Source organism: Cetorhinus maximus, chromosome 7, assembly GCF_964194155.1.
Source record: "Cetorhinus maximus chromosome 7, sCetMax3.hap1.1, whole genome shotgun sequence".
Taxonomy (NCBI): Eukaryota; Metazoa; Chordata; class Chondrichthyes; order Lamniformes; family Cetorhinidae; genus Cetorhinus; species Cetorhinus maximus.
This window is the reverse complement of record NC_135885.1, coordinates 87,873,485-87,900,622: the sequence shown is the minus strand read 5'-3', so window position 1 is coordinate 87,900,622 and position 27,138 is coordinate 87,873,485. Positions and strand designations below refer to the sequence as shown.

Sequence of the window (27,138 nt, the reverse complement as noted above, 5' to 3'; positions counted from 1 at the left end):
TAAACCATGTAAACTCAGGGCTACTTTACTTTATGTTAAAATAACCTGGCTCCATTGCATGACAATTGACATTAAAAGGAAGTGGAAGCTTCATTTAAAGGTTCATTTAAAGCATCATTTATCTACATGTAAGCAATTAACTCTGTGCACAGACTGCACTGAGGTAATGCATGGGGAAATTGGGCTTTCAATGAAATAAACTCTTTGGATTACTGTCAAATATTGAGTTGGAATCATTCTTTCCTCCACAGATCGACCAAATACTTGTTCATCAAGTTGTTGAACTTGTTGAAGGTGAGTGTAATTTTAATGATAGCTGGTAACTTAAACCAAGGGCTGGATTTTACTTGGGGGGCAGGGGGAGGCCATTCCCTTTTTGAAACATCAGTCACAAGCCAACTGACTTAAGAGAAGGCTGTCCAGTGACAATGTGCTGGGAGGACAGCCTTAATGACGTGAATATGGGACTTTCGCCCCTCGGAAAGGGAGTCCTGCCCTTAAGAGCTGCCAGCCAATCAGATTGGCGAGTAGTGCCAGAAGCAAGTAGTGACTGCTGCTGGGACTACACAGGAGTTCCCGAGAAGAGGTGTCATGGAAGCCGGACCAAGGTAAGTTAGGGCTTTTTGGATGGGGAGGAATTGGGGGTACTAGAGAGGTGGGGGAGCGATGTGGGGGTTGGGTTTTGGAGGCTGAGTGGGAGGCACAAAGTACCATCTTTGAGGGGGGATGCTCCTGATGCACACAGGGCACATCCCCCCCCACCCCAGGCCCCATACCCCACAAAGGAAAATATGGTCTCCAAAGCGGCCATAAAATTCCCCTTACTCCTCCAAGTCTGCTTTTTTTTATATAAAAGTTGAGCTGAACAATGTTTGACACTGTATAGATAATACATTTGGATTTCAAGGCCATAAAAGGTCACAACAGAAATAAGTCTATGAGCTTTATAAATCGGAGTAATGTGAGCATTGAAAAGGTATTTATCACCCACTAACTCTTGAATTTGCTAACTTATTTGTTTGAAAAAACTTTTAAGTAGCAAAATCCTGTGGCTTTTAAAAAAAAAAGGAATATCGAGTCCTCTATTCTAGAACTTTACCTCACTTAGTATTCTCCTTTTCTCTTTATGCTTCATAAAGGCAAAGTTGGGCTCGGTAGCACCCTTTTCGGGGCAATATGAAGACCTTTAAGGTTCTAAAATGGCATCTATATTGCAAGGACATACATGTGACTGAAATATGCCAAACGCCACCTTGGAAAATTGGTTAACATATGCTGATTTGGGACGGAAATCACTGAAATTAGTGCCTGCCAAAGCTATTGGACCATGAGTGTATTGGAAACCCATTGGAATCTCCATTCTTCATTGGGCTTTGCTGTGGCATTTTCCTTTGCCCCCTGAGCAGTCAGAGATGATGTGCAGGATCACATGTTGCATCTGTCAAAGCAAGGATTTCTAGTTAAAGCCACCCAGCAGACATCAGGCTGAACTGGGCATGGATTTTGTGGCTGCAGCAAACACAGGAATGGAGATCGAACCCAGGAAAGGGCAGGAGAAAGAAGAGAACCTGTCCAACAAGGCAGGCATGGATGAAAGTACTGAGGAAGTCATCAACAGAAGTGTGGTCTCCACCCTGGATCAAGGACGTTGGCATGGTGGAAAAGTTGAGTGGCATAAGCCTTTCCGGTTCAAATCCCACACTTTGACTTACCCAGCATTCTCCTGCACTGCACTCTTCAGAACCTTGCAGTTCCACTTCCTTTCTCTCCAGTCACCACCTCGCATCCCAGTTTGAACAGCCAACACTCTCTCTCACCCTCATCGTGTTGACCTCTCTAACTTATATCTGACAATCACTCCCCATTAATGTCCTTCCCTCCCCTCCACAGAAGCCATACTAACACTCATAACCCCTTGTGTGCTCCCTTCTCCAGCAAGGAGAGAAAGCAATCTTGGAGACATGAAGAAATCTGGAAGTTGATTGTTGTTGGTCCTCCAATGACAGGCATCTAGATGGGCACTAGAAAAGAGGCCTTGTTCTATAAAGCTGCCGATGTCGCAGTAACAGACATGAAAGCCTGAGCTTCAAGGCACTGGGACTCAGACACGGTGAGAGTGCTGATCCTCTGCCTGTAGATCCTATGTTGTGAGTTTCACCTCTTTGGAGCTGGATCTCTGTGCCCATCCCCTCTGCCCTTCAGAAATATAAGAATGTGACAGGAGGATAGTAGTGGACAACAGCTTCACACCTGGCCATGGCTGGAGCTCTTCAATTTCTTTGGCCAGAGCTTTCCAAGCTTGCCAGTTTCGCTGAAGAAGCTTTCCCCACTCTGCCACTCACTTAGTTGTCCTAGGCAAGTAGATGACAGCTTGGAAAATGGATACACTGGTTGTTAAAGCCAGAATGCAGGGTTAAAATGGCATTTGATGATCTTTTGAATATTTAAATACCATACCTGAAAGCTGCACAGTGTTTTCCTAGTCGCCTCTGAAGCCGTTTGGGTGAAACCAGGAGGAGTGCAGGATGGTGTATGAATCCTGCCCCAATGCCAATTTTGGGGAATTTACTTCTTGCATGCACCCAAACTCACCTCTGTTTTCCTATTAACATTACCCCTTAATGTCTGCCAAAAGCGTGCAAATCATGACACCCATTAGTGTGCAATGCTGGTTTGATGTCCTGGAGTTCCACACTCAAGTCTACTGCTAACCTTGCACAGCTGAACACATACTTAGCAGCAGGAAGGATCCCCCCCCCCCCCCCCCCCCCCACACCCCCGCCATGACTCAACAGTGCTGTTTAATGGGATCATCATCTGCTTATAGGTCAGTTGCTGGTTTATTTCTTCTGGCTGTCACAATTCTGAGGTTTGGTTGCTTTCTATAGTTGGTTAAAGTTTCAATGAGAGTGGTTGGTCAAGTGCTGAAGTACTTTTTTAGAAATTAAAGGCTTGTGCAGAGTCCAGTTACTCTCAGACATCGGTAGAACAGTAAGCCTTCATCTTGGTCTTGAGCATGACTGGGAGAATAAGCATATGTCATACGGAGCAGGACAAGCCTCTCGGAGGGAAGAGGGAGAGAGAGGCTCTCAGCAGTGCTGAGACCATATCTGCAGAAGACCTTTAACAGAACAGATTGCTGGAGAGCTGTGTTACCTTGGGTGCTGCATTGCACACTATATCCAAAGCCATGGTGGCAGCTCTCTGAGCTTCCATTGCAGTACTCAGATGTTGGGCAGATGCTGCTTGTGTTGCAATGGAAGCTGAAGCAACAACCATCAGACACTGCGTCTCTGTTGGCTCCTTGAGTGTGTTGATGGAGCTAGCCACTGGTGTCGTGTTGGAAAGAATGGGCTCCACACTCTGTACAAAGCCCAGTGACAAGTTGGTGCTGGGCTCCTCCATCTGATTTGACATTGAACGCAGGTTTTCTGGCAGGTTTTCCCAATGCACCAAACATTTTGTCGCGTATATTCATCTTTTCTGTAGCTTAGTCCATTGAAGCCGTCTTCTTGAGTCCTCCTTCAGCATTGAGCACAGGCTTTCTAGCCGGGTTCCCAGTGCACCAAGTATTTGTGTGTGTACACCCATCAACCTTCTCCTTCATCAACTATCCCCTTTGCCTTTCTTCATCACCCCTTCTGTTATTTAATCTCCCCTGCCTTCCACTCTATCATAGACTTTGCCCTTTGTTCTTTCTCTGACCCTACATTTGCTTAAAGCCTGTTACATCTGTTAACTTTGCATGTTCTGACAAAAGGTCATTAATCTGAAATGTTAGCTCACACCATGTGCAGATCCCACCTCTATGCTATCCTCTAAATTACACACACTGTCAGTGTCTGAGCTTGTGGCTGCGACTGGGAAACCAGTGGCAATATATCTTCAGTTTCACTGTCGTTTTGCTCCACTGCCTGGACAAGTTGCAGCTCTTGGATATGTGTGAAAGGAGAAAGGGACAAGGCTAAGATTGTGGTGAGGGGAGATGAGAGGATAAAGTTAGAAGCGAAAAGCTACTGCGGATGCTGGAAATCCAAAACAAAAACAGAATTACCTGGAAAAACTCAGCAAGTCTGGCAGCATCGGTGGAGAAGAAATCAGTCATGAAGAATCGAAACGTTGACTGATTTCTTCTCCACCGATGCTGCCAGACCTGCTGAGTTTTTCCAGGTAATTCTGTTTTTGTTAAAGTTAGAAGCGTATGCTTTACACCAACAGCAGCTTCTATTTTAGAAGAGATTGTGGAATAAGCAAAAAGTGGAAGGGCAAAAAGATGATTAGTTTGCTAATACTATTATTTTTGATGGTTTCAGCTCTGGCAATGGGCATGCCTCAACAATGGTCATTGTCTTCTCCATGGGGATTAGAACATGCAAGCATTCCTTTTCCCTTCCAGTTAACCCTTGCTGTCTCCAGTTGTGCACCACCTTATCTGACAAGAAGGTTTCTTCCATAATTGACAGCCACTCCATGACCAGACAGCGATCAAGATAATAAGAGTTGCAATTCCTGCATGCAGCTGTTAAAAACCATCAACTTTAAATTTTGGAAAAGTTGTCATTTTTTTAATGCCTTTTTATTACCCAAATTCTTTCTAATGTGATTTTTGGAGTCTCGTTGGATGTGCTGAATAAATAAAAACATAATTTTAGTACAGAAATATGCTTACATGCTGTGTTGCAATTACACCTGAGAATTTAATCCTAACTTGTCTGAAGACTATCCTTGGTCTAGACTTCTGGGATAGATTTTCTTCAGGGATTCCTCTGATGATCTGCAACCTGAAGAGATGGTATGCCATTTTTCTCGGGTTTGCAATGATCTTCCGACAATATTGCAGCAGAGATTGGAAGAGCCGCCATGGATATTTCATATGCATGCATAAGGAAGTTGACTAGTTTTAAAACTAAAATTGGAAATTTATCTAGACTGTAACACAGTCAGATTTCAGAGATTTATGAATTCTTCCAGTCCCTTAACTGCATTAACTGCTTATTAATTCATTTACATATATTTATTATTTGTTTTCTTGATTTCTAACTACACCTGGAGTATGATACTTTATTTCATGCATCTAGGTTAACAGCAAGTTATTTTTTGACAATATGCTGAGTATTACAGTATGGTATTGTTTTGTTTTTCAGCCTTAACAGGATTTGAGACCAAAAACAAGTATGAACTAAAGAACAGCTTGGGGCAGAGAGTTTATTATGCAGTTGAAGACAGCGAATTCTGTAACCGAATATGTTGTGGGTCTAATCGAGCATTTGTCATAAAGATTTTGGATAATATAGGACACACTATCATGCACCTTGTGCGTCCTCTAGGATGTGGATCATGTTGCTGCCCTTGTTGTCTACATCAGGTAAGTGCATAAAAAATGTGCCTGAAACTGTTCCTCTTCACTCGCCTTTCTTTCACCTCGCAACTTAAAAAAAAGTTATTGGCTGTTTTTGTGATCCACTACTGGCATAAAAATTATCCAGTCTTGTCAAAGTAAAAATGCCTGTTTTCTTAGATTTTGAAAGTTTACTGATTTTGGATTTCATACCCCATAATTCCAAGGAATGCATGTAGCTTTTAATTTTAAAAAAAAAATCTATTCATGGAATGTGGGCTTCGCTGGCTGGGCCAGCATTTATTACCCATCCCTAGTTGCCCTTAAGAAGGTGGTAGTAAGCTGCTGCCTTGAACCGCTGGAGTGCATGTGGTGTAGGTACACCCACAGTGCTGTTAGGAAGGGAGTTCAAGGATTTTAACCCAGCAACAATGAAGGAACGGAGATATATTTCCAAGTCATGATGGTGAGTGACTTGGAGGGGAACTTCCAGGTGGTGGTGTTCCCATCTATCTGTTGCCCATGACTTTCTAGAAGGTAGTAGTCGTAGGTTTGGAAGGTGCTGTCTAAGGAGCCTTGGTGAATTCCTGCAGTGCATCTTGTAGCTGGTACACACTGCTGCTACTGTGCGTCGGTGGTGGAGGGAGTGAATGTTTGTGGATGTGGTGCCAATCAAGCGGGTTGCTTTGTCCTAGAAGGTGTCAAGCTTCTTGAGTGTTGTGGGAGCTGCACTCATCCAGACAAATGGGGAGTATTCCATTACACTCCTGACTTGTGCCTTGTATATGGTGGACAGGCCTTGGGGAGTCAGGAGGTGAGTTACTCGCCACAAGATTCCTAGCTGCTGACCTACTCTAGTAGCCACAGTATTTATATAGCTAGTCCAGTTCAGTTTCTGGTCAATGGTAACCCCCAGGATGTTGATAGTGGGGGATTCAGTGATGGTAATGCCATTGAACATCAAGGGCAATGGTTGGATTCTCTCTTGTTGAGATGGTCATTGCCTGAACTTGTGTGGTGTGAATGTTACTTGCCACTTGTCAGCCCAAGCCTGGATATTGTCCAGGTCTTGCTGTATTTGGACATGGCAGAACCCAAACTGGGTGTCAGTGAACAGGTTATTGCTAAGCAAGTGCCGCTTGATAGCACTGTTCCATTACGTTACTGATGATGGAGAGTAGACTGATGGGGTGATAATTGGTTGGGTTTGATTTGTCCTGCTTTTTGTGTACAGAGCACACCTAGGCAATTTTCCACATAACCAGGTAGATACCAGTGTTGTAGCTATACTGGAACAGCTTGGCTAAGGCCATGGCAAGATCTGGATTACAAGTCTTCAGTACTATTGCTGGAATGTTGTCAAGTGAAGTGAATTGAATTTGCGCAAGACTGGCATCTGTAATGCTGGGGACCTCCAGAGGAAGCCGAGATGGATCATCCACTCAGTGCTTCTGGCTGAAGATTGTAGCAAATGCTTCAGCCTTAACTTTTGCACTGGTGTGCTGGGCTCCCATGTCATTGAGGATGGGTTTATTTGTGGAGCCTCTTCATCCCAGTGAGTTGTTTAATTGCCCACCACCATTCACGACTGGATGTGGCAGGACTGCAGAGCTTAGATTTGATCCATTGGTTGTGGGATCACTTTGCTCTGTCAATCACTTGCTGCTTATGCTGTTTGGCATGCAAGTAGTCCTGTGTTATAGCTTCACCAGGTTGACACTTCATTTTTAGGTATGCCTGGTGTTGCTCCTGGCATTCCCTCCTGCATTGTTCATTGAACTAGGGTTGATCCCCTGGCTTGATGGTAATGGTAGAGTGGGGGATATGCCAGGCCATGAGGTTGCAGATTGTGTTCGAGTACAATTCTACTGCTGCTGATGGCCCACAGCGCCTCATGGATGCCCAGCCTTGAGTTGCTAGATCTGTTCAAAATCTATCCCATTTAGCACTGTAGTACTGCCACACAACATGATGGAGGGTATCCTCAATGTGAAGACACGACTTCATCTCCACAATGACTGCGCGGTGGTCACTCCTACCGATACTGTCAGGCAGGCAGGTTGGTGAGGATGAGGTCAAGTATGTTTTTCCCTCTTGTTGGTTCCCTGTCTAGCAGCTATGTCCTTTGGGACTCGGCCAGCTCGGTCAGTAGTGGTGCTACAGAGACGCTCTTGGTGATGGACATTGAAGTCTCCTACCCAGAATAGATTCTGCGCCCTTGCTTTCTCAGTGATGTTCACTGATTCAACAGCTGAGGGAGGTATGTGGTAATCAGGAGGTTTCTTTCCCCATGCCATAAGACTTCATGGGGTCTGGAGTCGACATTGAAGACTTCCAGGGGAACTCCCTCTTGACTGTACACCTCTGCTGGGTCTGTCCTCTCAGTGGGAGAGGATGCCATCCCAGGGATGGTGATAGCGATGTCTGCGACATTATCTGTAAAATATGATTCTGTGAGGATGACTATGTCAGGTTGTTGCTTGACTAGTTTGAGACAGCTCTCCCAATTCAGGCACTAGCCTCCAGATATTAGTAAGGAGGACTTTGCAAGGTTGACCGGGGCTAAGTTCGCCGTTGTCGATGGCGGGTGGGCCTTCCGGTTTCATTCCTTTTTATTTGAGGCTTTGTAGCCAACCACATTGTTAAGGATGGCTGCTAAGGACATTGGTGAACCAGATGGGTTTTTACAACAATTGACATCATTGGACTTTTAATTCCAGATTTTTATTGAATTCAAATTCCAGGGTATTCGAACCCCGGTCCCCAGAGCATTACCCTGGGTCTCTGGATTACTAGACAATATCACTACGCCACCGCCTCCCCATGTTGTAATATCAGTGCATTTTTAAAAACACTTTATTTTATCTGCCATCTTGTGGAACACTTTTATAGCCTTGTCTCCCAAATTATATTATTTTTTGCCTGATATTGGTGCAGTTTATTAACTGGAACTGTGCAATCTGTAAAGAAAGAACTTCTACGTTTTGATATAAACAGGAACCTGACACTAAAGATTGTTTTAACTGCTTAACTTGCTTAACATTGGCTCTGGATCTGCGACAAACTCTAGCATGAGTGATCAGAAGATTTATTAATATAAATATATCTAAGCTATTGGTCCAGAAAACCAGAAGGGAATTGCAGATGATGGAAATTTAAAACAAAAACAGAAAATGCTGGCAACATTCTGCAGGCCAGGCAGGACCTGGGGAGAGAACAGAGAAGTTAATGTTTCAGGTGTGGACACTCTGTCAGAACTGAACCATTGGTCCTCTGCCTCTGATTCCCACAAAGGAAGTAAGCTCCAATGCTGAGGTTCTCTTCAAGGCTGATTTACAATGCCTGCCGATTTTACTGATTTTTGTTGTATGCTGTAATATAGAAACATCAGTTCTAACTCCAGTGTATCTTGATGGGGATATTGTCTAGGTCTTGCTGCATTTGGACATGGACTGCTTCAGTATCTGAGGAGTCACGAATGGTGCTGAACATTGTACAATCATCAGCGAACGTCCCCACTTCAGACCTTATGATGGAAAGAAGGCAGTTGATGTAGTTTATATGGATTTCAGCAAAGCCTTTGACAAAGTTCCACATGGGAGATTTATAAAGAAGGCAAATGCACATGGCAAATACAGGGTAATTTGATAAGGTGGATTCAAAATTGGCGTAGTTGTAGGAGACAGAAGGTGATGACAGAAGGCTGCTTTAGTGACTAGCGTACCACAGGGATCTCTGCTGGGTCCTCTATTATTCGTCATTTATATAAACGACATAGATGACTACGTCGGGGGTAGGATTAGTAAGTTTGCGGATGATACAAAGATTGGCTGGGTGGTTAACAGTGAGGTTGACTGTCTTGGGCTACAGGAAGATATAGATGGGATGGTCAAATGGGCAGATAAGTGGCAGATGGAATTTAACCCTGAAAAGTGAGAGGTGATACACTTTGGAAGGAGTAATTTGACAAGGAAGTATTCAATGAATGGCATAACACTAGGAAGTTCTGAGGAACAAAGGGACCTTGGTGTGTTTGTCCATAGATTTCTGAAGGCATGTTAGTGGGGTGGTGAAAAAGGCACATGGGACATTTGCCTTTATCAATCGAGGCATAGATTACAAAAGTAGGGAGGTCGTGCTGGAGTTGTATAGAACCTTGGTGAGGCCACAGCTGGAGTACTGTGTGCAATTCTGGTCGCCACATTATAGGAAAGATGTGATTGCACTGGAGGGGGTGCAGAGGAGATTCTCCAGGATTCTGTAATTCTGTGCAGTCACAGCAGCTTCCTCACCTATGATATGCTGGAATACAGTAAGGTATCTTAAAGATTTGTACGCTTGAAGGCACTGCTTCTATGTTTCGCAAAGCAACTAAGTACTTGTTTCAAGTTCATTTATTTCCAGTGAGATCTTGCCAAAATCTCCATTGAGATCCAGAAATATCTACATAAAGCTTCCAGAATGCACACTGAATAGCAACAGGGATGGAGAATGCATAATCAAGCTGTCAGGACTAATGATTTAAACCTTGCTGATTTTCATACGACATCAAGTACCTAACATTTGTTTTTACATTGCTACATAAGAAAAATTCTGTGACTTCGTTCAGTGGCTATTGTGTTTTCTCACATTATATTCTTAATTTCTTTTAAATTGCAAATGTAAAAAAGCATATCCAAGACACAGAATATTACATTTCTTACAATCTAGCAATGTTGAGCATGATTTTAAACAGTTACCATACTAGGAGACTGTGGGTGTACTGCCATTGTAGATGGTGCCAGCATCTGTCATCAAGAAATTGCTAGAATTCATTATTAATGTGGTCGTTATTAAAGGCGGGATACTTAGAAAATCATAAATGGAATCTGGCAGAGTTAGCATGGTTTTGTGAAAGGGAAATCATGTTTAACTGATTTATTAGAGTTCTTTGAGGAAGTAACAAGCAAGCTGAATGAAGCAGAACCAGTAGATGTGGTGTGCCTGGATTTCCAAATAAGTTGCCAGATCAAAGGTTACTACACAAAATAAGAACTCATGGGGTAGAGGGTAACATTAGCAAGGATAAAGGACTGGTTAGCTAACAGGAAGCAGTGTGTCGGGATAAATTGGTCGTCTTCAAGTTGGCAAGCTGTGACTCGTGGAACGCCACAGAGATCAGTGCTGGAGCCTCAACTATTTACAATCTATATCAATGAATTGGATGAAAGGACTGAATGTATGTTAGATTTGCTGATGACACCAAGCTGGTAGGAAAGTAGTTGTCAATAAGAGGTTGAGAGCCTACAAAGGGAAATAGCTAGGTTAAGTGAGTGGGCAAAACTTTGGCAGATGGAGTTGATATGTGAAAATGCGAACTTGTCCACTTTGGCAGGAAGAATAGAAAAGCAGTATACTATTTAAATGGAGAAATATTACAGAACTCGGTGATACAGAGGGATCTGGATGTCCTGGCACTTGAATCACTGAAAATTAGAGTGTGGGTACAGCAGGTGATTAGGAAGGTAAATGGAATGTTGCCATTTATTGCAAGTGGGATTGAATGTAAAAATAGGGAAGCTTTTCTGCAGCTGTACAAGGCCTTCGTGAGACTACTTCGTGAGTGCTGTGTACAGTTTTGGTCGGCTTATTTGAAAAAGGATATAATTGTTAGAAACGGTTCAGAGAAGTCTCACTTCAGCTCATTCCTGGGACGAAGGGCTTATCATATGAATAACGATTGAACCAGTTGGACCTTTTGAAGAATAAGAGGTGGTCCTATTGAATCTTATTAATCCTGAGGATGATAGAGTGGGTGGGAAGATGTTTCCTCTTGTGGGGTGACTAGAACTAGAGGACACAGTTTAAAAATACGAGGTCTCATTTTTAAGACATAGATGAGGAGAATTCTTTTCTCTGAATGTCGCTAGTCTGTGGAATTCTCTTCCCCAGAAAGTAGTGGAGGCTGGGTCATTGACTTTATTTAAGGCTGTCAGATTTTTTTTTTTTTTATAGACAAAGGAGTCGAGGGTTATGGGGTAAGGGGCAGGTAAGTAGAGTTGAGACCACATTTTAAAACATTTTTTATTCATTCATGGGATGTGGGCTTTGCTGGCTGAGCCAGCATTGATTGCCCATCCCTAATTGTCCTTGAGAAGATAGTGGTGAGCTGCCTCCTTGAACTGCTGCAGTTCATGTGGTGTAGGTACACCCACAGTGCTGTTAGGGAGGGAATTCTAGGATTTTGACCCAGTGACAGTGAAGGAACGGAGATATATTTCCAAGTCAGCATGGTGAGTGACTTGGAGGGGAACTTCCAGGTGGTGGTGTTCCCATCTATCTGCTGCCCTTGTCCTTCTAGATGGTAGTGGTCATGGGTTTGGAAGGTGCTGTCTAAGGAGCCTTGGTAAATCCCCGCAGTGCATCTTGTAGATGGTACACACTGCTGCTACTGTGCGTCGGTGGTGGAGGAAGTCAATGTTTGTGGATGTGGTGCCAATCAAGCGGGCTGCTTTGTCCTGGATGGTGTCAAGCTTCTTGAGTGTTGTGGGAGCTGCACTCATCCAGGCAAGTGGGGAGTATTCCATCACACTCCTGACTTGTGCTTTGTAGATGGTGGACAGGCTTTGGGGAGTCAGGAGGTGAGTTACTCGCCACAAGATTCCTAGCCGCTGACCTACTCTAGTAGCCACAGTATTTATATAGCTAGTCCAGTTCAGTTTCTGGTCAATGGTAACCCCCAGGATGTTGATAGTGGGGGAGTCAGTGATGGTAATGCCATTGAACATCAAGGGCAATGGTTGGATTCTCTCTTGTTGGAGATGGTCATTGCCTGAACTTGTGTGGTGTGAATGTTACTTGCCACTTGTCAGCCCAAGCCTGGATATTGCCCAGGTCTTGCTGCATTTGGACATGGAATGCTTCAGTATCTGAGGAGTCACGAATGGTGCTGAACATTGTGCAATCATCAGCGAATGTCCCCAATTCAGACCTTATGATGGAAAGAAGGTCATTGATGAAGCAGCTGAAGATGGTTGGGCCAAGGACACTACCCTGAGGAACTCCTGCAGTGATTTTCTGGAGCTGAGATGACTGACCTCCAACAACCACAGCCATCTTCCTTTGGGCTAGGTATGACTCCAGCCAGTAGAGAGTTTTTCCCCTGATTCCCATTGACTCCAGTTTTGCTAGGGATCCTTGATGTCACACTGTCAAATGCGACCTTGATGTCAAGGGCAGTTAGTCTCACCTCACCTCGGGAGTTCAGCTCTTTTGTCCATGTTTGAACCAAGGCTGTAATGAGGTCAGGAGCTGAGTGGCCCTGGCGGAACCCAAACTTGGCCTCAGTGACCAGGTTATTGCTAAGCAAGTGCCGCTTGATAGCACTGTTGATGACCCTTTCCATTACTTTGCTGACGATGGAGAGTAGACTGGGGCGATAATTGGTCGGGTTGGATTTGTCCTGCTTTTTGTGTACAGGACATGCCTGGGCAATTTTCCACATAGCCAGGTAGATGCCAGTGTTGTAGCTGTACTGGAACAGCTTGGCTAAGGGCACAGCAAGTTCTCGAGCACAGATCTTCAGTACTATTGCCGGAATATTGTCAGGACCTCTACCCTTTGCAGTATCCAGTGCCTTCAGCTGTTTCTTGATATCACGTGCAGTGAATCGAATTGGCTGAAGACTGGCATCTGTGATACTGGGGACCTCTGGAGGAGGCCGAGATGGATCTTCCACTCGGTGCTTTTGGCTGAAGATTGTAGCAAATGCTTCAGCCTTATCATTTGCACTGATGTGCTGGCCTCCTCCATCATTGAGGATGGGGATATTTGTGGAGCCTTCTCTTCCAGTGAGTTATTTAATTGTCCACCACCATTCACGACTGAATGTGGCAGGACTGCAGAGCTTAGATCTGATCCGTTGGTTGTGGGATCGCTTAGCCCTGTCTATCACTTGCTGCTTATGCTGTTTGGCACACAAGTAGTCCTGTGTTATTGCTTCACCAGGTTAACACCACATTTTTAGGTATTCCTGGTGTTGTACCTGGCATGCCCTTCCTGCATCGAACCAGGGCTGATCCCCTGATTTGATGGTAATGCTAGAGTGGGGAATATTCTGGGCCATGAGGTTACAGATTGTGTTTGAGTACAATTCTGCTGCTGCTGATGGCCACAGCGCCTCATGATGCCCAGTCTTGAGTTGCTAGATCTGTTCAAAATCTATCCCGTTTAGTACTGTGGTCATGCCACACAACATGATGGAGGGTATCTTCAATGTGAAGGTGGGACTTCGCCTCCACAACGACTGTGCAGTGGTCACTCCTACTGATGCTGCCATGGACAGATGCATCTGTGGCAGGCAGGTTGGTGAGGATGAGATCAAGTATGTTTTTCCCTCGTGTTGGTTCCCTCACTACCTGCCACAGACCCAGTCTAGCAGCTATGTCACTTAGGACTCGGCCAGCTCGGTTAGTAGTGGTGCTACCGAGCCACTCTTGGTGATGGACTTTGAAGTCCCCCACCCAGAGCACCACTCTTGTCATCCTCAAGTGGTGTTCAACATGGAGGAGCACTGATTCATCAACTGAGGGAGGGCGGTACATGATAATCAGCAGGAGGTTTCTTTGCTTGTGTTTGACCTGATGCCATGAGATTCATGTGGCCCGGAGTCGATGTTGAGGACTCCCAGCACAACTCCCTCCTGACTGTACTCCCCTGTGCCGCCACCTCTACTCGGCCTGTCCTGGCGGTGGGACAGGACATAGGCAGAGATGGTGATGGTGCTGTCTGGGACATTATCTGTAAGATATGATTCCATGAGGACAACTATGCCAGGCTGTTGCTTGACTAGTCTGTGAGACAGCGCTCCCAGTTTTGGCACTATCCCCCCAGATGTTAGTAAAGAGGACTTTGCAGGGTCAAAAGGGCTGAGATTGCCGTTGTTGTTTCCAGTGCCTAGGTCGATGCTGGGTGGTCTGTCTGATTTGTTCCTTTTTTTGACTTGTAGCAGTTTGTTACAACTGAGTGGGCTTCCAAGGCCATTTCAGAGGGCATTTTAAGAGTCAACCAGATTGCTGTGGGTCTGGAACTGCATGTAGGCCAGACCTGGTAAGATCGACAGATTTTCTACCCTACAGGGCATTGGTGAACCAGATGGAGTTTTTACAACAATCGACAATGACAGAGTGACATTGATCGATTAAGTGACTGGGCAAAATTGTGGAAAATGGATTCCAACAAAAGTGTAATAGCATCCCATTTTGAACCAAAAAAGATTATATCTGAGAATTGTTTAAATGGTAAAATGCTAGGGACAGTGGAGGTCATCATCAGACTTTTAATTCCAGACTTTATTGAATTCAGATTCCACCATCTGCCATGGCAGGATTTTCAAGGTTGCTTCAAAACTTTTTTACGAGGATGTGTTGGGTTTTACCGTTTTCTATTCACACATTTCTCTTGTTTGTGTCAAAAATCACTACAATAAATGAGACCTTGCTCCCCATGATTTGGAGTGTGCCCAATATCTGCTGATGTACCCAATTCAAATTGTAAACTTGTGGTAGTGTAGTCAGGAGCATCAAATTAAAAAGTGACATTGATCGATTAAGTGAATGGGCAAAATTGTGGAAAATGGATTTCAACAAAAGTGTAATATCATCCCAACAAAAACGGATATATCTGAGAATTGTTTAAATGATAAAATGCTTGTAACAATGGAAGTTCAGAGATTTAGGGGCCCATGTACACAGATCACTAAAATGTGGTAATTCGTTACAGAGAAAAATCAAAATGCTACTGGAATGTTAGTCTGTATAATAAGAGGGCTAGAATATAAAGGGGAGGAAGTTTAGTATGATTTGAGGTTTTGAGGATTATGAAAAGAAATAGACATTAAATAAAAACTTTGGCTAGAATTTTCCAGCCCCATTGGCGTCGGGCATCATGACGGGCGGTGGGGGGAACAATACGGTGTAAAACAGTCAGTGGTGGCCCGCGATTCCTAGCGCTGCACGTCAGGAATATCATTTTAACACATTTGCATCTAAGTATAAGCTCTGCTCATCAGAAACATTCCCCCATATCAAATTTACCATCCACGTCAGTGTGACTTCAGAACAGGGTGCTCATGACTGCCTTTAAAAGACGTGCACCTGGCGAGCTGAACTTCAAGGGGAACTCGAAGGTGAGTGCACACAACCTTGCGCAGCGCTTGTGAGAGTATTGCCCATAGGACATTCCCAAGGGGCACAGGCAAATTCCTTTTTTCCATTTTTAGTGCGGTGCCGGGGCAAGGGCTCCAGTGCAGGTCAGGCTACCAGGGGGTGGGTGTGTCGGGGAGGCAGCACAGTCTGAAGGAAATACTCAAGCACATGCTGGGGTGAAGGAAGTACACATGCACATGTCAGGGGGAAGGGGGCTAGGCATCACAGATTGAAGGAAGCACATGGTGGTGTGGGGGAAGGGGAGGATTGAGGGAAGCGGCCACAAGCATGGAAAAACTTGCCAAAAGTGAGCATTCTTCCACAACTGAGACCATTCAGCTGCAGCTCCGTTGACATGCTTAGAATCGGGCCTCTGAAATTTTCAAGCAACTCAAAAGCATGAAAGTGCCAACAAATGCTCCAGAACTTTTCATCCCTCGGGAGCAGACTGCAAATTAATGTGCGTTTTAGGTGGCAGCAGAGCAATTGGCCGACTGGGCAAGTTGTACAATGCCCTTGTGAAAGATGGCCATGGCGCAGTCACTGGTGAAGGAAGTTTTGGGCCAGTATCCCTCATGGTTCAAGCTAACAGTGCAGCCTTGCAGTGCGGGTTAGGAGAATGCCTGCGCATGAGCTGAGAGTACAGCATGCAGCAGAGTGGCTGAAGTTGCCGCCAATCGGTCAAGTGGAGCAGGGTGGAGGTGGGTAGGGTTTCGGACAGCCAGGAAACGCGCTACATGCTGGCCATCCTAGTGATGGCCACCACTCTCCTGCAGGCATAAAGGGGCCTTCAGACTTAACCAAGGGGAAGCTATTAGGACGCATATGCTAACCCACGCATCTCTCTCTTTGATCCTGCAGGAGGAGAATATCAGGATCATGGAGCCTGGTGATTTAGCAGTATGCCTCATGGCTCACAGAGACCAGAAAAGAAGAGAGCAGTGGAGGCACCGGGCTCAGTAAAGGGAGGAGCACCTCCCTCAAGATGAAGGGGCAGCCGGGCCTGTTGTGCACGCAGATGAAGGTCCACAGAGAACCATTGCTCATAGGTGCCTCACTAGACCCAGGGTCTATAGACGGCGCTTGTCATTCCTGCAGGTGACTGAAAACCAGTGTCACCGAAGGCTGCACATGTCTAGGGAACTGGTCTGCCACACATGCCACCTGCTAGAGGAATTGGTGCCATGGGGATATGGAGGGCATCCACTGCCAGTGGCCATGAAACTGACTGTTGCGCTCAATTTTTACACCAGTGGCTCCTTCCATGGCTCCACAGGTGACCTGTGTGAAATCTTGCAAGCCCTGACGCACCTGTGCATCCAGGAGTCACAGCGCCACTTTAGTGAAAGCACAGAACTTTGTGCATTTTTCCCAGGCTCAGGAAGCAAAGGCATTGGGATTTGCGCAGATCTCAGGTTTTCCACAGGTGCAGGGTGCCATTGGCTGCATTCACGTGGCGCTTAGATCTCTATGGCAACAAGCATTCAATTATGTCAACTGCAAGGGATTCCATTCACTGAATCTTCAGCTGGTGTGTGACCATCACAAATACACCCGACAGGTCTGTGCACAATAGAAATAAAGAAACGTAGAAAATAGGAGTAGGTCATTCAGCCCCTTGAGCCTGCTCCGCCATTCAATATGATCATGGCTGATCCACTATCTCAGTGCCATACTCCCGCTCTCTCTCCATACCCGTTGATGCCTTTAGAGTCTATAAATCTATTTCCTCCTTTAATATATTCAGTGACCTGGCCTCCACAGCCTTCTGTGGTAGAGAATTCCACTGGTTCACCACCCTCTGCGTGAAGAAGTTTCTCCTCATCTCAGTCCTAAATGGCCTACCCCATATCCTGAGGGTGTAACCCCTTGTTTGAGACATCCCAGCCAGAGGAAACATCGTCCCTGCATCCAGTCTGTCCAGCCCTGTCATAATTTTATATGTTTCAATGAGATCCCCTCATTCTTCTAAACTCAGTGAATACAGGCCTAGTTGACCCAATCTCTCCTCGCATGACAATCCTGCCATCTCAGGACTCAGTCTGATCAACCTTCGCTGTACTCCCTCTGTGGCTTGTATATCCTTCCTTAGGTAAAGAGAGCAAAACTGCGCACAATACTGCAGGTGTGGAAGTAGAGGATCAGTCATGATCATATTGAATGGCGGAGCAGGCTTAAAGGGCTGAATGACTCTCTTTATTGTCTGCTAAGCAATTCTCAATCCATGCCAACATATTACCCTCAATCCCATGTGCTTTAATTTTACACACTAACCTCTTAAGTAGGACTTTATCAAAAGCTTTTTGAAAAGCCAAATACGCCACATTCGTTGGTTCTCCCTTATCTGTTCTGCTAGTTACGTCCTCAAAAAAAAAATTCCTGTAGGCTTGTCAAACGTGATTGCCCTTTCATAAATCCATGTTGACTTTGTCTAATCCCGTTGATATTTTCTAAGTGTTCTGTTATCACATCCTTTATATTAGACTCTAGCATTTTCCCTACTACTGATGTTAGGCTAAGCGGTCTGCAATTCATTGTTTTCTCCCTCCATCCTTTTTTTAAATAGTGGGGTCGCGTTTGCCACCCTCCAATCTGCCAGGACTGTTCCAGAATCTACAGAATTTTGGAAGAGGGCAACCAACGCATCTGCTATTTCCATGGCCACCTCCTTTAGTACCCTGGGAAGTAGAATATCAGGCCCTGGGGATTTATTGGCTTTCAGTCCCATTAATTTCTCCAGCACTTTTTTTTAGTAACACTAATTTCCTTCAATTTTTCCTTCTCATTCGACACTTGGTTCCCTAGCATTTCTGGGAGGTTATTGTGTCTTCCTCCGTGAAGACAGAATTAAAGCAGTTGTTTAATTGCTCTGCCATTTCCTTGTTCTCTATTATAAATCCTCACGTTCCAGACTGTAAGGGACCTACATTTGTATTCAGTAGCCCTTTTCTTTTTACATACTTATAGAAATTTATACAGTCTGCTTTTATGTTCCTTGCAAGTTTACCCTCATACTCTATTTTTCCCCTCTTAATCAACCTCTTGGCCATCCTTTGCTGAATTCTAATCTCCTCCCAATCCTCAGGCTTGCTATTTTTTCTAGAAACTTTATAGGACTCCTCTTTGGAACTAATACTAGCCTTCATTTCTTTTGTTAGCCATGGTTTGTCTGCTTTTCCTGTTGTGTTCTTGCACCAGAAAGGAATGTGTAACTGTTGCAATGCACACATTCATTCCTTAAATAGTAGCCATTGTCTATCCAACATCATGCCTTTTAATGAAGTCCCCCAATCTAGTTTAGCAGCTCACCCCTCATAGCTTCACAGTTCCCTTTATTTAGATTTAGGACCCTAGTTTCAGATTGGGCTACTTCACTTTCCATCCTAATGAAGAATTCTATCATATTTTGGTCACTTGTTTCCTAAAACACCCCACACAACAATGTTATTAATTAACCCCTCCTCATTGCATCATACCAAATCTTGGATAGCCTGTTCCTTAGTTGTACAGGTCAAAAAAAAACCATCTCGTACATCGATGCCACCACCTGCCATGCTGGATTGGTGAACTTGCTTGCTGGGCTTTGCCCAGCGCAGTGTTAGAGGATTTCATGGCAGCCCTCCGCTGCGCCCTAGGGAGGCGTAGCTAAATTTGGGGGCAGCAAATTAGCCACCATGACTTTGCAGCAGCTACCGATCCCTTAGAGTGCTAGCTTTGTGCAGGGACTCCCTTTAAATATGGTGCCTGAAGGCCTGAGGTGATGGCGGGGTGGGCGAATCAGAAGCCACCCTGCCAGCAATCTGACATGTTTCCCAAGTGTACAGTATTAATGAGGCAGAATGAAATGATACTGCACGAAAACCCGCCATTGCAGCCGGTGGGTAAAACATCCCGTCAGCTACCGCACTTAGATGATTCCACCCTTTATAATTTGAATTAATCTTTGGGCAACATGGCGCAACAAGGTAGCTTCCAATTACATTGTTAGGTTCTCTTATTCTTTCATGGCTTGTGAGCATCACTGGGAACGCCAGCATTTTTGCTGATCCTGAATTGCCCTTGAGAAGTGGTGGTGAGCTGCCTCCTTGTGCTGCTGCAGTCCATGTGGTGTAGGTACACCCCAGTGCTGTTAGGGAGGGAGTTCCAGGATTTTGACCCAGCAACAGTGAAGAAGCGATGATATATTTCTGAGTCAGGGTGGTGACTGTCCTGGAGGGGAACTTCCAGGTAGCGGTATTCCCATGTGTCTGCTGCCCTTGACTGTCTAGATGGTAGTGGTCATGGGTTTGGAAGGTGACATCTAAGGTGAGTCCCTGCAGTGCATCTTGTAGATGGTACACACTGCTGCCATTATGCGTAGGTGGTGGAAGGAGTGAATGTTTGTGGATGGGGTGCCAATCAAGTTGGCTGCTTTGTCCTGGATGATGTCAAGCTTCTTTAGTGTTGTTGGAGCTGCACTCATCCAGGTACGTGGAGAGTATTCCATCACACTTCTGACTTGTGGCTTGTAGATGGTGGACAGGCTTTGGAGTCTGGGGTTGAGTTACTTGCTGCAAGATTCCTAGCCTCTGACCTGCTCTTCTAGCCACAGTATTTATATGGCTAGTCCAGTTCAGTTTATGGTCAATGCTAATCCCCAGGATGTTGATAGTAGGGGATTCAGCATACAAAAATGCATGGTGAGCACTGAATTTTGTTTTCTTTGTTGAAAATCCAGAGTACGGGTCTAAGACTTGTAGCAGAGGATATTAGTAAAGTTAGGGAAACAGAGGAGTGGAATAATTCAAAAACATTGATTAGCTGGTGACAGCCTTGGGCTTAAAAGACTTGTACATTGCATGAGGAAGGAAAGATTGAGGGGGAGGTAAGAATTCCTTTGGTTGGTGGTTCCTGGCAGAATAAGCGATTATGATTTCTGGCATCAGCATCTTGAGCACAGAGGAGGAAGGTTGTATAGGAAGGCATACTTGGAGCTCAAAGTAGTGAAATAATATTGTTAAAATAGAGAGACGAGTAAAATTGAGATTGGAGCAAAATACATTAGAATCTAGAAGTGTGAGAAGGATTATACATTAGTACTGAACTTTGTTTAGCTAGTATTGATTGATAGTAAATATTTCTAAAGATGGGTCCTGAGCACTTTTTGAATTTATATTAAGTTGATTTTGTTTTATTTTCTAACTTACTTTATCTTTTTTATTTATTTGTTCATGGGATGTGACTGTCGCTGGCTAGGCCAGCATTTATTGCCCATCACTAATTGCTCAGAGGGCATTTTTTTTCAAAGAGTCAACCACATTGCTGTGGGCCTGAGGTCACATATAGGCCAGACCAGATATGCAGGTTTGGCAGGTTTCCTTCCCTAAAATGAACCAGATGGGTTTTTAACAACAGTCGACAGTGGTTTCATGACCATAATTCCAGATTTTTATTGAATTCAAATTTCACCACCATGGTGGGATTTGAACCCAGGTCCCCAGTGCATTACACTGGGTCTCTGGAATACCAGTCCAGTGACAATACCACTATGCCACCACCTCCCCGTGAAAAATAATGCCTGATTATTCTTTCAATTTATATTAATGTTCCAAAATGTGTTAGCAATTTAATACATTTATTATATTTGTTTTGCAGATGGAAGTTCAGGCACCACCAGGAAAAACTATTGGCTATGTTGCCCAGGAATGGCATCCCTTTATACCTAAATTCAGCATCCAGAATGAAAAGCATGAAACAGTGTTGAAAGTCAAAGGTCCCTGCTTGGCATTCAGTTGTCTTGGTGATGTAAACTTTGATGTAAGTGTAATAGGGATATATTTTATTGACCTTCAATGACAACTTGCACAAAAACAGATGAAATGCAGCCAAAATTTCATTCCAGCATGCTATTCTCTACTTTTTATTTTCTGGTGAAGTCCTGCTAATATAAATGAGAGGAGGGATTTTAACTCCCCACCCCCACAATGGGCAGGGTGAGGGAGCAGTGTTAACTTGGTTTAAAAAAATGTACAATCCACACCAATCTGCTGTGGATATGCCTACTTCCAGTTTAACCCTGGTAGATTTGGGGATGTTTGAGTAACCCACACTGACCCAGAATTATAATATTTTAATGAGGCTCAGTTCCTCGGATTTTCGGAGTCATTTGAATTTAACAGCTGTGGATCAAGTTTCCCAGGGAAAGAGAAACCTGGCAGCTAAAAGGAGGCAGGAGCAGACATCCAGCAGGCAGTTGTTTACAGCACTGCTTGTGGGCCAGAAGGACTCCTCCCCAGCCCCTCAGACAAAACTTGTGGCATGATCTCTTACTCCCTCCCTTCTTCCTTACTGCTGCTCTCCAATCATTCCCACCCACACCAGCTCTTGATTGTCGGGCTTTGTCTCCAGAAATTACAGGCTGCACATTCTACCACTGGCTTTCCTGCCTGGCAGTTGGCCAGCCTCTCAATCTCACTGACTGTGGGTGAGTGGGAAACTATGTAGGACCTCCGCATCCCTGGCATTCTGGATTTCCTGGCTGCAAACATGCACTGCCCTGCCGCCGCCTCCTTCCTACCTCCCATAAATATTGGGGACAAAGTATCGCTTACTTAATTGGATGACATGTAAAGTGTTCATTTATCTCTTTACCACTAATAGATTGTTGGTCCCCTAAGTGTGTGAATGTTAATACACTTAGATGTAATTCCTTTGTCTTGTACTTTTAGTTGAGGCAATAAACATTTATGCAAAGCAGGGTTAACTTCTGCATTAAAATGCGTGAAATATTTTCAGTTAATGCAACCTTAAAGTGAATATCAGAGATTTCTAGGTTTATATCTTAAAGCTAATTGAATAAGTATTTCATGAAGTTTTGTCTGGGGATAATATTTGCATCTGTTCATTTGGATGACTTAAACTTGAGTTAAGTAGGAAGAGAGAACTTTCATTTATGCAGCTTCTTCTTTAATCTCAGGATGTCCTACAGTGTTGCCAATGAAGTACTTTTGATGCATAACTGCTGTTGTAACATAGGGAAACACAACAACTTTGCACTTATATAGTGGTTTTAATGTAGGCAAACATCCCAACATGCTTCATAATCAACATTGAACTATTGAGGAGGTATTAATAGATGTGATTAAAAGTTTGATCGAAGAAGGGAATTTTAAGATCATAAGAAATGGGAGCAAGAGTAGGCCATAAGGCTTCTCGAATCTGCTCTGCAATTCAATAAGGGCATGACTATACTTCCAAATCAACTGCACTTTCCTGCTTTATCCGTCTGCCCCTTAATTCCCTTAGTGCCCTAAAATATACTCATCGCCTGAGCACCATAGCCCTCTTTGGCAGGGGATTCCAAAGATTCATAACTTTCTAAGTGTTTGCTCCTCATCTCAGCCCTAAATGGTGAACTCCTTATACTGAGACTGTGAACCTAATAACCGTTCAGCATCTACCCTTATTCTTATTCTTCCTCTTAGCCCTCTTTTTCTTCTAAACACCAGAGAATATGGACCCATTTTAGCTTCTCATAAAACAGCTCTCTTGTCCCAGAAGGGTCTTAAAAGCAGAAAGGGAGGTGGAAAGGTTTGGGGCCAGTATTTCAGAGTTAAGACACAGTAGATAATGATGGGACAGAGGGATTGAGGAATTCACAAATCCCTAGAGTTGGAAATGCAAAGTTCAAAGAGGTTGTAGAGCTGGGGAAGCTTGTGGAGCTGGAGAGGTGTGAGGCCAAGTAGGGATTTGAATACGAGGATAAGAATTTTAAATTTTAGGTGTTAAAGTGGAAACTAATGTAGGTCAGTAAGTACAGGGGTCTTGGATTAGTGGTACTTGGCAGGATAGGATCCAGTCAGCTGAGCATAGGATAAGCTGAAGGTTGGAGAATAAGAGATTGACTAGAGAATGTCTAATAGTTGAACCTGGAGGTGACATATACATAACTGAGAGTTTCAGAAGCAGAAAGACAATGGTGGACTTAGAGAGGTGACAATAATATGAGAGTGGAAATGGATAAGTTTGATTCAACATTTAACTTTTCAGCAAACTCAAGAGTTAGTGTAAATACACTTGCATGGACTTTTTCAAGAAGTTGCATTGTTTTAAATTTGTTCATGGGGTATTGGTGTTGCTAGCAAAGCACAACAATTACTGCCTATCCTTAATTGACCTTTAGAAGGTGGTTTTGAGCTACCCCTTGAACCACTGCAGCCTGTGTTGTGAAGATACCTCAATGCTGTTAGGGAGGGAGTTCCAGGATTCTGACTCAGGATCGATGAAATATATTGTCATTCCTTCAGTCAGAATGTTGATGACACCTTCCATTGCCTTGCTAATGATTGAGAGTAGGCTGATTGGGCAGTAATTGGCCAGATTGGACTTGCCCTGCTTTTTGTAGACAGGACATAGTTGGACAGCTTTTCAGGTAGATGCCAGTGTTGTAGCTGTACTGGAACAGCTTGGCTAGGGCCACGGCTAGTTCTGGAGCACAAATCTTCACTACGGTCAAGATGTTGTTAGGCCCATAACTGTTTTCTGGTGCACTGTTTCTTGGTATCGATATATATTTTATGCAGCTACTGCACATTTACATTGCCAGGTGCTTTAGGTATGAGTACTTTAAAGTTTCTTAGCCTATGTGTGCTTGGGCTGGAAGCAAAGCAGGTTTAAGGATCAAAGCAATTCAGTCCTTTATGGTCTCTGGGATTCAGCTATATCACGGAAGCTGGAGGTCATTACCCACAGCTTTGTTGTGGTCACTGCCCTTGCCTGCCTGAGTGGGTTATGGTTCTTAGTAATTGGTAACTTTTTCCTCCTATGCTGTTCTCTTCATCATTGGGAGGCAATTTGAGTTGGGTAGAAAGTAAAAGGATGGATTTAGCTATATGTGGCTAAGAGTATGCCAAATACAGTGTTGTATTTTCCTTGGTTGAGGCGAGACTGAACTTCTACATTGGGATGTGCCCCACAAGTGTTTCAGCCACATGTTTCTTAATGGGATGGTCTTCTATCCAGGCTGATTGGGCAGGATGAAGGGGTTGCACTGTTATGTACCTAGCAGTGAGAACTGCACTGTCCCATTTTATAAGTGAAAATCTCTTCATTCAAAGGGTTGTGAATATTTGGAATTCTCTACCCAGTGTGTAGTGGGTGTGCCACCATTGAATATATTTAAGACTGAGATAGACAGATTATTGGTCTCCCTTGGAATCAACAGATATGGGGAGTGGGCAGTAAAGTGGAGTTGAAACCCAAGATCTGTCATGATCCTATTCAATGGTGGAGAAGACTCAATGGGCTGTATGATCCTCTCCTGCTCCTATTTTTTATGTTCCCATGTTCTTAAAAGGAGATCCCAGTTTCCAGCTAATAGGGCCAGCAAGGATTGGTCTGGGTCCTGTAAATTTGTGAGGCCGTGCATAAGTCTTGTAGTCTCCCAGATCACCATTAAAAATAGTTAACACAGGATGATATCTCATCTGTAATATTTTGGAATTTCTATTAATAAAGCTGAAAACTGAGGCAGAGATTTGTTGATAATTGTAAAACCCCACAACGATAGATATCGATATAGATATATTGGATAGATATATATATTCAATGATTTGTGTGATATTGTTGCTTGGGAATGGTAGAACATTTTCAATTAGTAACCATGATTTCTAAATGACTCATCCTGACAAGGGAGAAGGAATCACTTGCAGGTTTACCAGCATTGTGTTCAATAGCCTAACCTTTTAACTTAAATTGAAAAGTTGAAAGTCAGCTGAGGGAAATGAAAAACAGGTTATTTCTCTTATCATTTGGATCAAATTAAAGTGTTTCCTGCTTTGATGCTTTTACTAGGTTGTAAGTCTGGATGAGACTAGCATTGTTGGAAAGATATCGAAGCAGTGGACAGGTCTTATTCGAGAGTACCTCACGGATATTGATAATTTTGGAATTCAGTTTCCAATGGATTTGGATGTTAAAATTAAAGCTGTCCTTCTTGGAGCATGTTTGCTGGTGGTAAGTAACAAAATAATAGTATAGTTGGAATTGTTGGGAGGAAAGGGTGAAAATCAACATGACCTAAAATGATGTCGAACTCCAAGGGCAGGATTTTTACCTCATCAGGCAGGTGCGGTGGGAGTGATCACAAAACTGACCGCCACCCGCGCGCGATCGGGCCCTGACATCGATTTCACGCTGGCTGACCAATTAACGGCTAGCCAGCGTGAAACATGCACTACAGCACTGAGTGCTGCCGGGATGGGTCGGGAGGAGGGCGAGTGCAGAAGTTTGCGCAAATGTGCGCAATGAAAGCTCCCTGAGGCACAGAGCTGCCTCAGAGAGCTGAAGACTTTTAAAGTTAAAAAATAAAAAACTTACAAATGTTAAAAACATGTCCCCTCCTGTGAATCTGTCACATGAGCAGGGACATATTATAAATGACATTACAACGTTTTTTAATTTCAATTCTCGTTGGAAACCTTGTCCCACCCATGGATGAGGGTTCATAAAAAATCCAAAGGCCGCCTAGCTGATTCGCCTGCTCGCCAACCGTAAGGTTGGACCGGCAGCAAAAAGTTGAATTCAATTAGTACTTTAATGGCATCAATAGGCCTGCTAATTGTCGGCAAGCAAGCTGCCAACTCCCGCAGACCGCAATATCACGCGAGTGAGCGATGACACCAGGACGCTCGCCCAACACCATCGTGTGTCATTTTATGCTCGAGCGGGTTGGGCGCGCGCCCTCCCTCAGTGAAAAATTCAGACCCAAGTTCCACTGTTCAAAGAGCAGGGCTCAGAAATTCCTCAGTCTAATGACCTGGCAGATGATGTGTGCCAGGTGGACTAAATCCACAAGAGAAACTTGGTTGTGCTATCACAATGGTTTTGCAATTTATTTATTACAAGATGTGTGCACTGAATTCAGAAGTAATGAGTCCACTAAGAACTTTAGAGATTTTAAAAATTAAATTAAAATATTTATGAGTAAAATAAAAGATTTCAAGCACATACTTAAGGCTAGAATTACTTACTACTATAACAAACCCTAAAATCTCTAATTAACCTGGCTCCCAGTTACATTCCCCCTTTAAGGCAACAGTCCAAAATAGATCTTAGATTTAAAACAAAACCAGCAAGTTAACACAGTACCCGCTTTACGGTGGAATTCCAAATGGCTTCCCCACTCCAGTTACTTTATATAGGAGACTTATGCACAAATGGCTAGAGGCTCCTTGAAGGCTGTTTCACACACTCCTGTTAGATCTTACATGGCCTCCTTACATAGCCTTCCATCCTCCTTTATATATGTTTCTCTCTTTACTATGTAAATTCTATTGTTCCATATGTCTTTGAAACTGTATCTTTTTCATAATATAAAATTTTTCACATTGCCAGTATTGTCAGTAACCTTTGGGGAAAATAAACACACTCCTTAAGTCTTGCTTATCTGGCTAGTTGTAAACAGACTAAGATCCCTTTTGAAATCCAAACAATCCCTTCATTTATCTAAAAATGCAAATCCCTTTCACACCTTACATGCTAAGCCAGCATCCATGTTTACTCATTAGAATGTCAAGCACATTTCTACACCTAGTGTCTTTTGATGATTTGAAGCTTGCGGTCTACTTGACTCCAAAT

The 27,138-nt window shown here is 43.8% G+C and overlaps 1 protein-coding gene across 3 annotated transcripts in view; it reads left to right on the top strand.

The window, feature by feature from the left end:
• LOC144682921 (phospholipid scramblase 2-like) overlaps positions 1 to 27,138 on the top strand; it is a 104,531-nt gene that overhangs the window by 62,702 nt on the left and 14,691 nt on the right. For all 3 annotated transcript variants that reach the window (XM_078545817.1, XM_078545818.1, XM_078545819.1), the window contains 4 exons: positions 252 to 294; positions 5,145 to 5,365; positions 21,157 to 21,318; positions 25,354 to 25,515. In XM_078545817.1, the coding sequence (XP_078401943.1) occupies positions 252 to 294; positions 5,145 to 5,365; positions 21,157 to 21,318; positions 25,354 to 25,515 (588 nt within the window). The remainder of the gene's footprint in view (positions 1 to 251; positions 295 to 5,144; positions 5,366 to 21,156; positions 21,319 to 25,353; positions 25,516 to 27,138) is intronic.